The sequence below is a fragment of the Ambystoma mexicanum genome, chromosome 10, assembly GCF_040938575.1.
Source record: "Ambystoma mexicanum isolate Mex_15411 chromosome 10, UKY_AmexF1_1, whole genome shotgun sequence".
NCBI lineage: Eukaryota > Metazoa > Chordata > Amphibia > Caudata > Ambystomatidae > Ambystoma > Ambystoma mexicanum.
In genome coordinates, this window is record NC_090932.1 from 862962980 (window position 1) to 862976696 (window position 13717).

Sequence of the window (13717 nt, forward strand, 5' to 3'; positions counted from 1 at the left end):
TTTGGGCTGTGCGTGTATCCAGTGGCTGCCCATTTTCCTTTTTGGCAAAACAATGCAAAATAGCAATTTTAGACATTTTCATTTGTTTGAATCGCCACCAAACTTTCCAGGTTTTTTTGTACCCAGCAAAAAAAAAATTTATGGTACATTTCATGCAGTTGCGTCAAACAACTCAAAAGTATTTGCCATAGAGTTTGCAGAAATGTATAGGATCATAGGTTACACTTTTGTTTTTTCAAAACTTCTTTTTATTGTTTTGTTAACGAAACATAAAATAAGAAGAAACATACAGCTTCCAGGAAGCCATCGGTTCTAAGGTGACATTGAAGCATCGTTTTTACCAAATGGTAAAACAGTAGAACTGAAGTCCAAAAGGAGACAGTAGGGGGGGGGCAGAGGGGGAGACACAGTGAGCATCAGTTTTCACAGTAAGCTGTATCGGGACTCTCTTTTTGCTGCAGTGCCTTGGGGCAGGGGCTGAGCCCTAGGTCTGAGTTCGAATAGCTGCAAGGGAGGTGGGAGGTTTATCGGTGTTGGAATCCGGCTTGGTCTCGTGGGTGTGCTTTCGTCTCGCCTCCGAACGGTGTCCTTAGTCGAGTTTCTCCATCCAGCGCAGGGTTGGGGGCTGTCTTGCCATTCCCGGGAATTGCTGCGTGTAGTCTAGGAACGGGGCCCAGATTGGGTGGAATTTACTTCTGTTGTCGAAGCGCACTGCCGTGATTTTTTCTGCTGCCACTATCTCCCAGCATTTGGTCCACCACATTGGGATTGATGGGCCCTCGGGATGTTTCCAGAGCCTGGCGATTGATATTTTTGCTGCTTTTGGGAGGTGCGAACAGAGATCCGCTAGGCGACCGGTTAGTGGGAATCGGCCTTCGCCTGATGCGCCCAGCAGGACTACTCCAGGGTACCAGGGAATTGTGAGGCCTGTGATTAGTTTGATTTGGTCGAGGACATTCCGCCAGAATTGGGCCGGTTTAGGGCAGGCCCACAGTAGATGATATAGCGTGCCTTTGTCGGGGCATCCTCTCCAGCAGTGCGACGGGATTGAGGGGTTGCATTTGTTAAGAATCTCTGGGGTTCAGTACCATCTGTAACACACCTTGCAGGCTCCTTCCTTGTTGGTTATGCATTTGGAGCTCTTGTGTGCGCGGGACCAGATACAGTTCCATTCCTCTGAGTCGATCTCTCTGCCTATGTCCTCTTCCCATTTTAACATGTAGGGCTCCTTCTGGTTTGGGTCCGTTCTGTCCAGGAGTCTGTACAGGGTGGCCACCTTGCCTTTGGTGGGGTGGCAGTGAGGGTTTTCTCTAGGGCCGATAGTTCTCTACTTCCATTTTGTTTAACGCCTTCATTTGACAGCCAGTGCTTGAGTTGCGCGTATCGGAACCTTTCCTTTTCGGGGACTTGGAATTTGGTTTTACAGGCTTCGAAGTTCAGCCGACTACCGTTTTCAAAGAAGTCTACGATGACGCCCTGTCCTCCCGCTTTCCACTTGCTGAAGCTGTTCGGGGAAATGCCTGGGGAGAAGTCCGGGTTGTCCCAGATGGGAGTGAGCAGGCCTATCGTGTTTCTGCGGTTCCATTGGCGGCCTGCCTTCCTCCAGCTTGATACTGTGTTTCTTGTCGCCGTTAGTGGTTCATTGTTGGTGGGATAGGTGGGGCTTCTGATGTGGGGTAGGCCTTCTTTCGGCGTCTGGCACCAGTAGTCCTCCAGTGTCAGCCAACGAGGTCGGGGGTCCTGTTATTTCCACGCAAAGGCATGGGAGACCTGGGCCGCAAGGCAGTACCTGCCAACGTCTGGGACCTCCAGGCCGCCTAATGCGGTGCCTCGGAGCATGATGCGCTTTGGTATCCGCGGCTTCTTCCCATCCCAGACGTATTTTAGAAGGTCTGTTTGTAGCTAGTGGATGGCTTTCTTGTGGACCGTTACTGGGAGGGCCAGCCAGTGGTATAGTAGTCTCGGGATTAAGTTCATTTTGACGGCGGTGATCCTTCCGAACCAAGAGATTTCCTGCATTTGCCATCTGGCCAGGTCCTTTCGGAGATCTGCAAATAATGGGCAGAAGTTTATTTTGAGGTTCCACTTTTAATGTAGGGTGTATACCGTTGGCCCCTATTTGTTTGGGGATTGCATTTGGCTACAAAGTAAACACTAAGATACAAAAATAGAAAATTACTGTAGTTAACATTAAAATGATAACCTTCAAAGACATAGATAAGCCATAACTACCCACAACTTAATACAATAGTTACACATTCATCAGAATTCGGTTGGGTGATATTGTATGTAAATATGTGCTCTGTAAAGCACTTTGGATTAAGGCGCTATATAAATAACACATCATTGTGATCATTATCATTGAATACATTTGGATGTATTTCATACACTACAATCATTTATTGTCCAGCATTACCTTAATTTTTGACCAGAATCTAACTACCACTAATATGAAGGATATTTGGGAACTATTAAAGATCCTCAATCAGAAAAAGTCTGTTTTTAGGAATTTTAAATTTCTTGTAAAATAATCCAACATTTGGACTCTGATACGGTCAAAGTGGTCATATTATATCATTGTGCTTCAAGGTCTCAATGTCTCCCTTTTTTCCCCCCACAGTTTACACAGCGTGTTTTTCTAGATCTACATGTATATAATACAATGATTAAAAAGTTTTCTCTACCCAACTGTGTTCTGAGATCAATGGACCGATGTTCAAGCTTTATTAATCTAATGGATACCTAGGATGGAAAACTGGATTTTCAAGTAACTACCCTTTAAATGTTAATTATTTCAGTGAAGATTGAACAGGTTCTTGAACACTATTAAGTTACATTATTTTTGCTTTGATGGAATACATTCAAGAAAATGATAGTATATTTTAAAGTTAGGTAATCAGGTGAAACAGCCAGCAAGATGGTTTCACTGTATAGCTCCTGTGTTACATCATTTTGTATGTCTGTGATTTTATTTGAAGTGTTTGTAAATTGTTCGGTTGACTTTTGATGGAACATGTTTCTTTTTTAGATGGAGCAAAAACAGATTGTTCCACCATTCAAACCCAATATATGTGGAGAATTTGGCTTGGATAACTTTGATGCCCAATTTACAAATGAACCAGTACAGCTCACACCGGATGATGAGTAAGTAATATCATATTTTGGAGATTTTAAATAAAAGGCAATGTGCACATAATGTTAAGGTTTACTATTTTGCTGTCGCACTAACTTTGTGAGGCTTTTTTGATTTTATTGCACCGGACATTAAACTTTTTGTAACACTTTTGATTATTTCAAATTTGTGTTGCATTTAGCGAATGATAAAAAGCGTTATTCACACTTTTAATGTGTGCCCTGCAATTACCTTGACTTTTGATATAATTCAGGTGCTGAGAGAATCAACTCACCACTGATCAAAGCTAATGGTTTAGTTGGAGTTTTACTTTGAGCCCTGTGAACGCTCCATTTTCAGCAGCTGCAAAAGTATATTCAGGATAACCACCAAAATTCACCTACTGCCCATCCATAACTCTATGGTAATATATTCGTCTGAGTCCTTCACCAGGCCTTTTTCCAGCACATGGATGGAGAGAAAAGCAGGCTCTAAGAAAATGATGCTCTCTACCTGCATAGAATTTCAGTTTTCAAGGGTCACAGTCTGGCTAGTTAAATCCAAATCAGTCCGAAACTTGGTTAAATACTATAGCTGTGACAAAAGCTTGTATAAGAGTGTGTGATCAAGACAATGTGGAATATCTAGGGGCCTCAACATGAGTTGGGCGCTCCGGGCTATTAGCCCTACCGCCAAACCCCCGGCACTATTAGCGCCGGATCACGGGTTTGGCGGAACGGTAAAACCCTATTGGGCCCAATGGGGAATGTTTGGCGATATTACAGTAGACTGTTACTGCCTGCGGTAATAGCGCCAAAAATTGGCTAAATCGCAGCGGATTTGCCCCCAGCTCAGAGCTGGCCACTGTGACCTGCCCACCGATGCCGCGGCACTCTGCTGGTGGAGGCGCCTGAGGAGACTGGCGTCTGTGTGAGCTGCGTAAGCTGCAAGAGTCTGCCCGCTCCCATCTACTGGTGCCTCCGCATCCTCAACTCCTTGACTCCTGCTGCACCCAGGGGCCCGGAGCTGCTCGGGCTGTCTCACCCTGTGGGCACAGGCACAGTGAGTTCCCGCGCACTGGCGACACACTTATCCCTGGCTGCCCGGGAGATTATCTTGGCTCCCTTACCAGCTCCTTCTTTGCGTTCCGCTCTGGGTGGCTCGCTTGCTTCCGACCTCATTGGGCCTATGGTGTTGCGCACCCGGCAGTTCCCAACCACTCTTCCTGTGCTGCTTGCTCCTGGTGGCCTGCTTATTGAAGCATATACTTGGCTTTGTCTGGGACTGCACGGCCGGCGGTGTGAAAACCTCCACGCATCACAGTAACATTGAAACCTCCCGGGCCCCACCTTTGTGGCCCCCTGTGCTATGGGCCAGATACGAGCATCATTTAGGGCAGGGACACCATAAGACATTCCCGCTAACCCGGACTGGAGATTAAGACGGCCGGCACAGCACCCACCATACCTGCTGCTTTCCCTGGCTTCTCACTGACGAGTACTGCATTACTTCTGTAGAGGTGGAGCCAAGTACCCCCACCCAAAGCTCCTCCTCCATGCTACCTATATGTTGGGAGCCAGAGTGTGAGAAACGTGCCCTACCAGTGAAAAATACCTATACTGAAAAGGATCTTGGAAATAAGGTTCCAATTGAGGAAGCCATACAAGCATTCACGACAATATGATGGCCATTTGAATGAAATCCCAGAGGAAGTGTGACATCATACAGAGCAGAGCTGATGCACTCAGATGAAGCGGCTGAATAGTATAGCTTTAAAGTTTTAAATAGGAGGTGTTAAAAATGAGCAACATTTTGGGCTTGAGATGAAGATGCTCATGTTACAGAAATAATGAGGAAGATATCAACTCATTTTACAATTGTACAGATGCAGTAACGTAAGCAGACAATTTATTCATAAAGGCTAGCTATGTAGTGAATAGATTGCAGCGATGCACCAACGTATATGCATAGGAATGTATGGACTATGGGTGATTCCACAACGCATTTTAGCAGAGCTAGCTCCAGTGAAAAGAAAGGCTTTTCAGTGTGTCGCAGTTGGAAAAGCAATCGACATTCAGAGGTGAATCAAGGAAAGGCTTGGCTGGCCCGGCACCAGGAAGTCAAGGACACCGTGAACCTGAATGTTCGTGCAGTAATTGGAGAACGTGTGAAAAGAACAAAACTCCTGTCTTAGATGAGGAGTGAGAACATTGAAGACATCAGAGGTTCATCATTTAATAGTATTTTAAATGCAAAAAGACTCAGAACCATGGTCTGCAGGCACGTGGATGGATGAAAATAGATACTGAGTTGAGCTGTATCGAAACCAAGAGACCGAGTATGCCTATACTCCCTCTTATTCTCAGGCGCAGAGAACATTTCCAATGCGAAGTTCAAAGCCTTAATTCACTAGCAGACTGCAAGAGTGATGATTGATGACAGGCTAATTGGTGGGAAGCTAGGTTTATGACCAGCCCACCAGCACCTGGATGCTAGCCTGCATGCTGCTTGCGTAGGTGGAATATTCAAGGGATACAAGGGTGCCAACCAATAATAGAGGGACACGTAGTAGAGAGCCCTATAGTTTGTCTAACCAATGGGACGTTGTGTATTTGATGACGTTCGTAGTGACCTGCACTAAGGGAGGGCTTAGTTGCCCCACCTGAGGATAGAGACCCGATCACCTTCCCAACAAGAATGGAATGTATACCTAGAGGTTCCCTCTAATCCCATCACATCCCAAAGTAGGTTTTTTTAGTTTGCAAGGTAGGTTGACGTCAATGATGAGTTTTTAGTATATAAGCTATGTTTTTTATGAAATGCATTGAGTGAGAAGATTAAGCGAGTTTGTTGATGTTCGTTATACTAACTGTTTTAGATCATTGATATTAAAACAGATGCACTTTGCCAACTTCCTGAGTCAGTTTTTTTATTGATGTTTTAGTATATTCTGCCTCCCTATCCATCTCAAAGTATTGTTACCTCCTCTTAAAGGGCTTGTGTAGGCACATGAGTTCACGTGGTAGCAGAGAGATGATGGTTAAAAATCCATCAACGTAGAAAACTTTGGGGTCCCGGAAATATCGGATGTCCTCTGCCATTTAGCTGGAGGAACGTGAAGCTCCCTGTGGATAGCGGCCATTAGTTAAAAAACCTTGCAAGTATAGGTGGGATGGGTCGCTCATTTTGAAGCTGAATCCCCTCCCGACTTCTACAGTAGGCTGAGCGGACCAAAGGCTGGTTGAGGAGGAGACGATCCCGAGGGTCGGAAGTCGAAAAAGCAAATGGTGAGTAGGCTGAGTGAGTTGGCAAACTGAATGATCACTGAGTGGGGAAGAGTGATAACGGGTAAAGAATAACAGAGGGTTGGTTGGGGTATTTTATTTTTGGTTTAAGACAAAGAGCGTCATAGTTTAAGGTATATAGATGAGTAACGATCTATATCATGATCCCTGAATCCTACATCAAGGACGTTTAGAAGGAACGTGTCCTAAAATCCAAGTGGACGTACCTAGACTGCGAACTATCAAGGATCGTTAAAGAGGACAGTTCATAATCCGATCAGAGTCATTATTAGGGGCAGGAATGGTCATGAAGAGCGTTGGCGGAAGTATATGCGGGGTGGCCAGTCTGTCAGTTTCTGTTTATATATTGTATATGGTTTATGTGGTAAAGAAATGAAGTATTTATAAAATAAGGAAGAAATAGACTAGAGAACATTGAGAGTTGAAATTTATTTATTTATTTATTGACCGATGATGGTCAGTGAATAGGTAGATTGAAGTAAAACGTGACAGAGGCTTGGAGCTGTGACGATTGATGCTCGCTCATATTGTATTATTTTTCTGGAAAGTATTTATTTGTGTAAAATAACAGGAAGTTGTGACAGTTGATTGTGACGAAGTCATGATGGTGGCTATTACTTTGCTCATACACTTGTGCAGACAGCTGCCAAAACATGCACCCAAGCTCAAGCAGTACAGTGCAGAATGGGTTAAGGGCATGGCAGACAAGATGTTCATGCCATGGCCACAAGGGGGATCACTGTCTAAAGCAGTTTTGCAACATATGATGACATACTTGCATGCCGCATACATGGGAAAAAGTTAGAAAAAGGTTAGCTAGCTTAGAGCTTTGAAAGATGTACCAGGAGGAACTGGAAGACCCGCCTCCTGAAGACTGGATGCTTAACCAGTGTAAAGAGGGTGGTGTTGAGCCTTCTACTCCCCCTACCACGCCCAAAGTAAATGGCGATAGTATAAAGGATTATATCCCTTACGAGAGCATAAGGCAGCGACAGGATATAGCAACCCGACATATAAGTCGCCTGCATGTAGCAGCGACGAGAGCCCAGAAAAGACTCCAGAAAGATATGTGATCCCTAAAGTCCCACGGGACAAAGAGAAGTGATCGACCAGGTATGTCCCTAGATATATAGAGAAAGAAATAAAGAGATGGATAGGAGAGAAATACAAAGCTGACGAGGTAGCGCTCATACAGAACAGATGGGTGGTCAGATATTGCTCAAACTTGATGCAAAGAGCTTCGAGGAAGTAAGGCAAAAGGAAGACCAGGATGAGCAAGATAAAAAAGATAGAGAGAAACAATTAAAAGATGAGGCCAAAAGAAAGAGTAGACAAAGACGAGAACAATTGTATCAAGATGAATAGTTAAGAAAAGGAGCAGAAGAGCAAAGAAAATGTGATGGGGAAAGAGCAATCAAAGAACGAGATAAGCTAGAAAAGAGAAGAGGAGGAACAAATTAAGAGATAAAAGAATGCAAAGAAGCAAAAATGAAGAAGTGCAAACGAGAGAAGAGGTGAAAAGACAAAGAGGAACGGGTCAGGGAGGAAGCAAAGAAACAAAGTGAGTTTGAGGAGGAGATGCAACGAAAGAGTAGGCAAAGGGCACGCGACATTGATCGCATTGAGAAAGAGTTAATGGAACAGAATCCAGTATTAGCATGGGGGAAATAGAATTCTTTCAGACACATGAACCGATGCCAGGGCCATCTGGAGCAGGACTAGAGGATCATTTTGATATAAGAAGCATTGGAGAAAAAGTCAATACATAAAGGAAAAAACGATTGATTAGAAGGTGCTCATACAGAGGCAAAGAGGGAGGTTTGTTGAGCCTCGAGCACAGAGCCTTGTCTTTAGACAAACTAACGTTAAACAGAGATGAGAACGAGGGAAGCCACACTAGTTGGGAACAAGATATGTCAGACGAAGACGGACACACCTTGCGTGGGGAGGAGGAAGCTAATGCATGTGGTCCTAAGGGGTGTTCTCGACAAACAGGGAAGTTGGATAGTCAGATCTGGACCTACCTAAACAGAGGACGGCAGAGCACCTGGCGTGGCCAGATCGACCTAAAGGGTGATCCCATAGTGTGAGGGGGGACTCGCCACCTTATGTGAGCAGGCTAATGTCACTACCAGGAAGTAGACTGTGTGGAATCATTGTCCCTGCTATGGATAGGCAGACGTTGGGAGACAAGTGCGATTTTGGGATCTCATAGTTCCCATTTTTAGAAAAAAGGAGTCGTCAGACCACAGTATATACCATTGCCCCAAATGGATTAGGATAATCTAAGGTGTAAACTCCCGAGTCTGACATCGGGCGCCGGAAAATGGATATATGAATTAGAGAAAATGACAGGAGGCAATACGCTAGCTATAGGCGACATTAAGGGTCTTCTAGCAGCTATATTTGGGGAGAGAGCTGATGACATTTGGTCGAGAACAGGATACGCAGGTGTCGCTGCCCAGAACACAGCTCATGATGGAGCACCATTTAATAAAGAGTGGCAGTCTGGAAAGCGCTTTGAGTACAATATCCTGATACGTCGGATATGGGCACTGTGATGGCATGTAAGATGCAGGAATGGGAGGAGCCGCTTGTTTACATTCAGAATTTCAAAGAGCAATGGAGCTTGGAAACGCGTGAGCCATGAGGAAAATCTATACCGATGTTCTATCATATATTATGTCAAGGGCTACCATTCAAGGTGCAGAGATAGCTCAAGAAGCTGATGGGTATGGAAGCAAAACCATGGCCAGCTGTCCATAGCGCATCATTGTAGATTGTTGCAGGAGAAAAATCAAGAGAGACAATGGTAGGAAGCTTGAGGAGGCTAAGTTAGTACAGAAAAAGTTATAGAAATATGCTATGGAAGGGGCAATATTAACTAGTGGAGAAGGTCGGGATTGCAGCAAGCAGTAGGTATGCCGCAGGTGAATAACCAAAGGCAGGTCAATCAAGGAGGGAATGGATTTATACCACTAGGTAGGGGAAACTTCCACGGGAGAGGAGGCTTCCAGAATAATCAGGGAAACTTTCAGAGTAACCAAGTGGGTTTCAACCTATGCAGAATGATAACCAGGGCATGCAGGGGAGGTCAAGTCAGAAGACTTCCTCTTGTATGTTGGACATGTGGAATTACTGGGTATGTAGCACAAACATATGGGAGCCAAGGGTATGTGCAGAATGGGCAGTTCTCAAGAGGGGAGACCGCTTATCCACCTGCATATAGCCCACAAAGTAGGGACGGGTTTGCCCAAGATCAAATCGTGTATCAAACACAAGCGCCAGGAATACAACATGCTTTGCAATCACAGCAAGCACCATTGAATCCGCCACAGGGGCAGTCGCAACATGCACCCATGCAGATACAGCATAGTGCAAACGCAGCACAGTTACTAAAAATTGCCACATTCTATAGGAGAATGTGATATGTCTGTCCCATTATAGTATTCAAAACAGACACCAGTCAATACACTGGGTCGAGATTTAATGACAAAGCTGAACATGACAACTTCTTTAACTGATGAAGGCATAGTGTGTTCGACACCAGGATTACATTATTTCAATGTAAATTAATTTATGATGGCATTTACAGGGCAAATAGCCATACGAGGAGTACCGTTAGAACCTGAAGTTTTTCATTATGGGGTATGCATTTTGTTAACATGGCTGCCTGGTTTAGTGGGTAAGACAATACATGATGAATTCGTCTTTAGGCCAGAAATTCCCATGGACAAAGAGGGGGGACAGCTATTTCACTTGGAGTTACAAGCAACTGTAGTACGAGGGGTCTTTGCCATGCTCATAGGATTTAATGATAACAGCAGATCATGGAGCACAGTAATTGCTATTGGAGAGGGTAACAGATTAACTGACGTCACCGATGAGGACATATTTAAGGATGACACATCTGATGACGAAGTAGTATTCGAGATGATCATTACATATTGGGTTAAGGCAGAAAGACGCAAGGTTCCTCAGAGGAGGATGATAGTGCGACATCGTCCCACATTTTCTGATGAAGACCTGGCAAAAGTGCCAGTTTCTTTATGGACTACGGACCCTTATGCTGTAGGCCTATTAAAAGGGGTTGGAGAAGTCAAGATTAAACTGAAGCCAGGAGCAATTTTACTTCGAGCAGGACAGTATCCCATGTCTCGAGAGGCAGACTAGGGTATTTTTAAAACGATATCCACCATGATGGATCAAGGCATTTTAATGACCTCAGAATCATCATGCAATACTGCAGTGTATGCGGTCAAGAAATCAAAGGGATGGTCATGGCGTTTAGTGCAAGACATGCACCCAATTAATAGTATTGTAGAGGCCGAGTTTCTTCTAGTTCCTTATCCGGCAACGATATTGTGTAGTATTCCCCCAGAAGCATGATCTTTCACAGTGATTGACTTGAAAAATGCATTTTCTCAATCTCGTTGCATAAAGATTCTCAACATCTGACATCATTTACGTTTAGTGAGACTAAGTTGAAAAGCACAAGATTACCTCAAGGCTATTGTGAGTCTCCATCGATCTTTAGCAGAGTCCTGCAAATGAACTTAAGCAATATTGATTTGCCGAGTGTTGTTTTGCAATATGTAGATGATATTTTGGTCTGTAGTATATCAGAGGAAGAGTGCATATGTGACTCGGTTCAGCTAATGATTATTTTAGCTGAAAAAGGATACAAAGTGGACAAGGAAAAATTGCAGTATTGCCAAGAAGCTTTATACATAAATCTGTTTATTTCGCATGAAGGAAAGAAAGTTACACCTGAAAGGGCTGAGGCAATTTTGAAAACAGCGAAACCGCACACAATAAAGCATATGCAACACTTTCTGGAACTGTGTAATTATGTAGGAGCATGGGTATTTGATTATAATTCATACACAAGGCCATTGTTGCAGGCCCTGAAAAGAGGCACGACAAAGCCAGGAAAAGATTGTATGGACTGAGGAAATGGAGGAAGGGTTTGATGAGTTAAAAAAGGCAATTTGCACAGCTCCAGTCTTAGGGATTCCTAATTATTCCGGAGGAATTATTTTTGTTCTCGCACACGAATGGAACCGTTACGACGGCGGTACTCGCACAGAGAACTACGTTGCGTATAAGCCTCTGGCCTATTACAATGATGTTCTGGACCCAGTAATGACGGGCGACTTACCTTGCGAACAATCTTTGGCAGCCACCGCGTTCGCTATTGAGACGTCTCCTAGCATAGTAATGGGGTGTTCCATGACGTTGTTTGTTGAGCATGCATTATTTGCTTTTCTAGAGAAACCCAAAGGTGTATTGCATCTCAAAGAGCTTCTGCTTATGAGGTAGTTATATAGAATACAGCGATTAAAATAATAAGATGTAAAACAGTGAACCCTGCCACGTTTGTAGATGAACCACTGGCAGAAGATGAGCATGTACATGATTGTTCAAAATACGAGGAATTCTATGATGTGATTCCGAGAGTGAAAGAAAATGCTTTGGCAGCTGGGGAGATTCTCTTTATTGATGGTTCTTCAAGGATTGATCAAACTGATGGGCAAAGACATTCAGGTGCCGCTGTGCACAAGGCAAATGGGGAATTTTAAGTAATGACAAGTGCAAGACTACTGTCTCACTTTTCAGCACAAGCTGCAAAATAATTGGTGCTGATTGTCGCGCTTGAGAAACACACAGACCAGGAAGTAACAGTGTACAGTGACTCTGCCTATGTTATGTCAACAGTGCATGCAGGATTAGCACGTTGGAAAAGGAGGGTCACACTAAGAGAGTAGACTCTATTTCATGCAGAAACCAAGCCGCAGACGAAGAAGCAAAAAGAGTTGCATATTCAATTGACATAATTAGTTTTGATATGCCTGATGTAAATGAAAGAATGGTGGTGATGATGATTGTAAATGAAAGCTTCAATAATTTATCGAAGAGACAATTGATGAAAGTTCAAGGTAGAGCCCCACAGGATGAGGACCTGTGGACACGGAGGGTGTGTTGTTTATCCACTTCCGAGGCAATGTTGCAACAGGAAAGCACTGGTAAACCGGTGATACCTGTAGCCTTATTAAGGGTAGCGTTGGAACAGCTACCCTGCCCTGCTCATGTCACTAGGGAAAGCCTTGCAGCAACTATTGCGGAGGAATGGTTTGTGCCGAATTTGTTACAACACGTTGCTTTTTATGTAGTAAATTGCATCGTATGTCAAAAGTTTACTGCTGGGCACATGCTGCAAACAGTCAGAGGAGTTATACCTCGACCGAATGGTCCTTTTACAGCATTTACATATTGATTGTTGACATGCTGCAAGTTTGTAATGGTTATAGATATCTGATAGTGGTGGTATGCCCCTTTTCTAGGTGGATCGAGGCTGGTCCATGCACACACCCAGACGCCACTTGCGCTGCCAAGTTTTTAGTCAGCAAAGTATTTCCATCACCTCACGCCCCATGAACTAGTAACAGGGAGGCCAATGAGAACTCCTCTCACTCCTCCATCGAGGACTAGAAGTGATGCCCAGACAACAGCAGAATTGTTAGATGGGTTACGTGCCTACTTAACATGTATGACTAAAAGTGTCTGTCATTTCAGACCAAGTCAAGCGGACGGGGTGTCTGGCTCAGAACACAGATGAAGACCATACACAATAGGCACTAAGGAACTATTATTGCCAAAACTGTTTCCCGGAGATCAGGTTTTGATTAGGAACTTTACCCGCAAATGGCACCAGCCCAAACAGTCCTTTCATAGTAGAGGACGTAACTCCATCAGCAGTGAAGGTCTTAGGGAAATGCACTTGCTTGCACCTGGTATATGTGAATGTCTACGCTGGAGAGACCCCCGCCCCATTCGGAAGCAAGCCACAGAGAAGAAGTTCAGCATGCACAGGGTAGATTAATGACGAGGAAGGAGGACGCAGAGACTGTCCAGTAGACAGATAAAGTGTACATTGGACTGTGGTTCTTTCGAGAAACTCTTTGTAGCTGCTAAGCAAGGAGTGAAAAAGCTATTTTTCTTGAGCCACAGGAGTTTGCTAAACATTGGACTGTGAAGCATTGAGATCCAGAAGAGTTCATCTTTGTCGACTGGAAAAGGGAGCAGTTCCCTGATTCATTTTTTACTCTTTGGAGGCACCCATGGTAGTGCCTAATGGCAACATTCATCGGATCATTCTTGCTGTTTTCCTCCTCATTCTTCGGGCATATCCTGCGCTGGTTGGTAGAACTGTTGACATTTACGTGTTCCTGCAAGATCCTAAAAATGGTCCAATCTTGAGGAGGCTGCTCACAGCTATAATTGAGCAAATCCTCCAGTT

At 44.2% G+C, this 13717-nt stretch overlaps 1 protein-coding gene across 3 annotated transcripts in view; it reads left to right on the plus strand.

The window, feature by feature from the left end:
• PRKCI (protein kinase C iota) overlaps positions 1-13717 on the plus strand; it is a 1761305-nt gene that overhangs the window by 1686273 nt on the left and 61315 nt on the right. For all 3 annotated transcript variants that reach the window (XM_069618564.1, XM_069618565.1, XM_069618563.1), the window contains one exon: positions 3029-3144. In XM_069618564.1, the coding sequence (XP_069474665.1) occupies positions 3029-3144 (116 nt within the window). The remainder of the gene's footprint in view (positions 1-3028; positions 3145-13717) is intronic.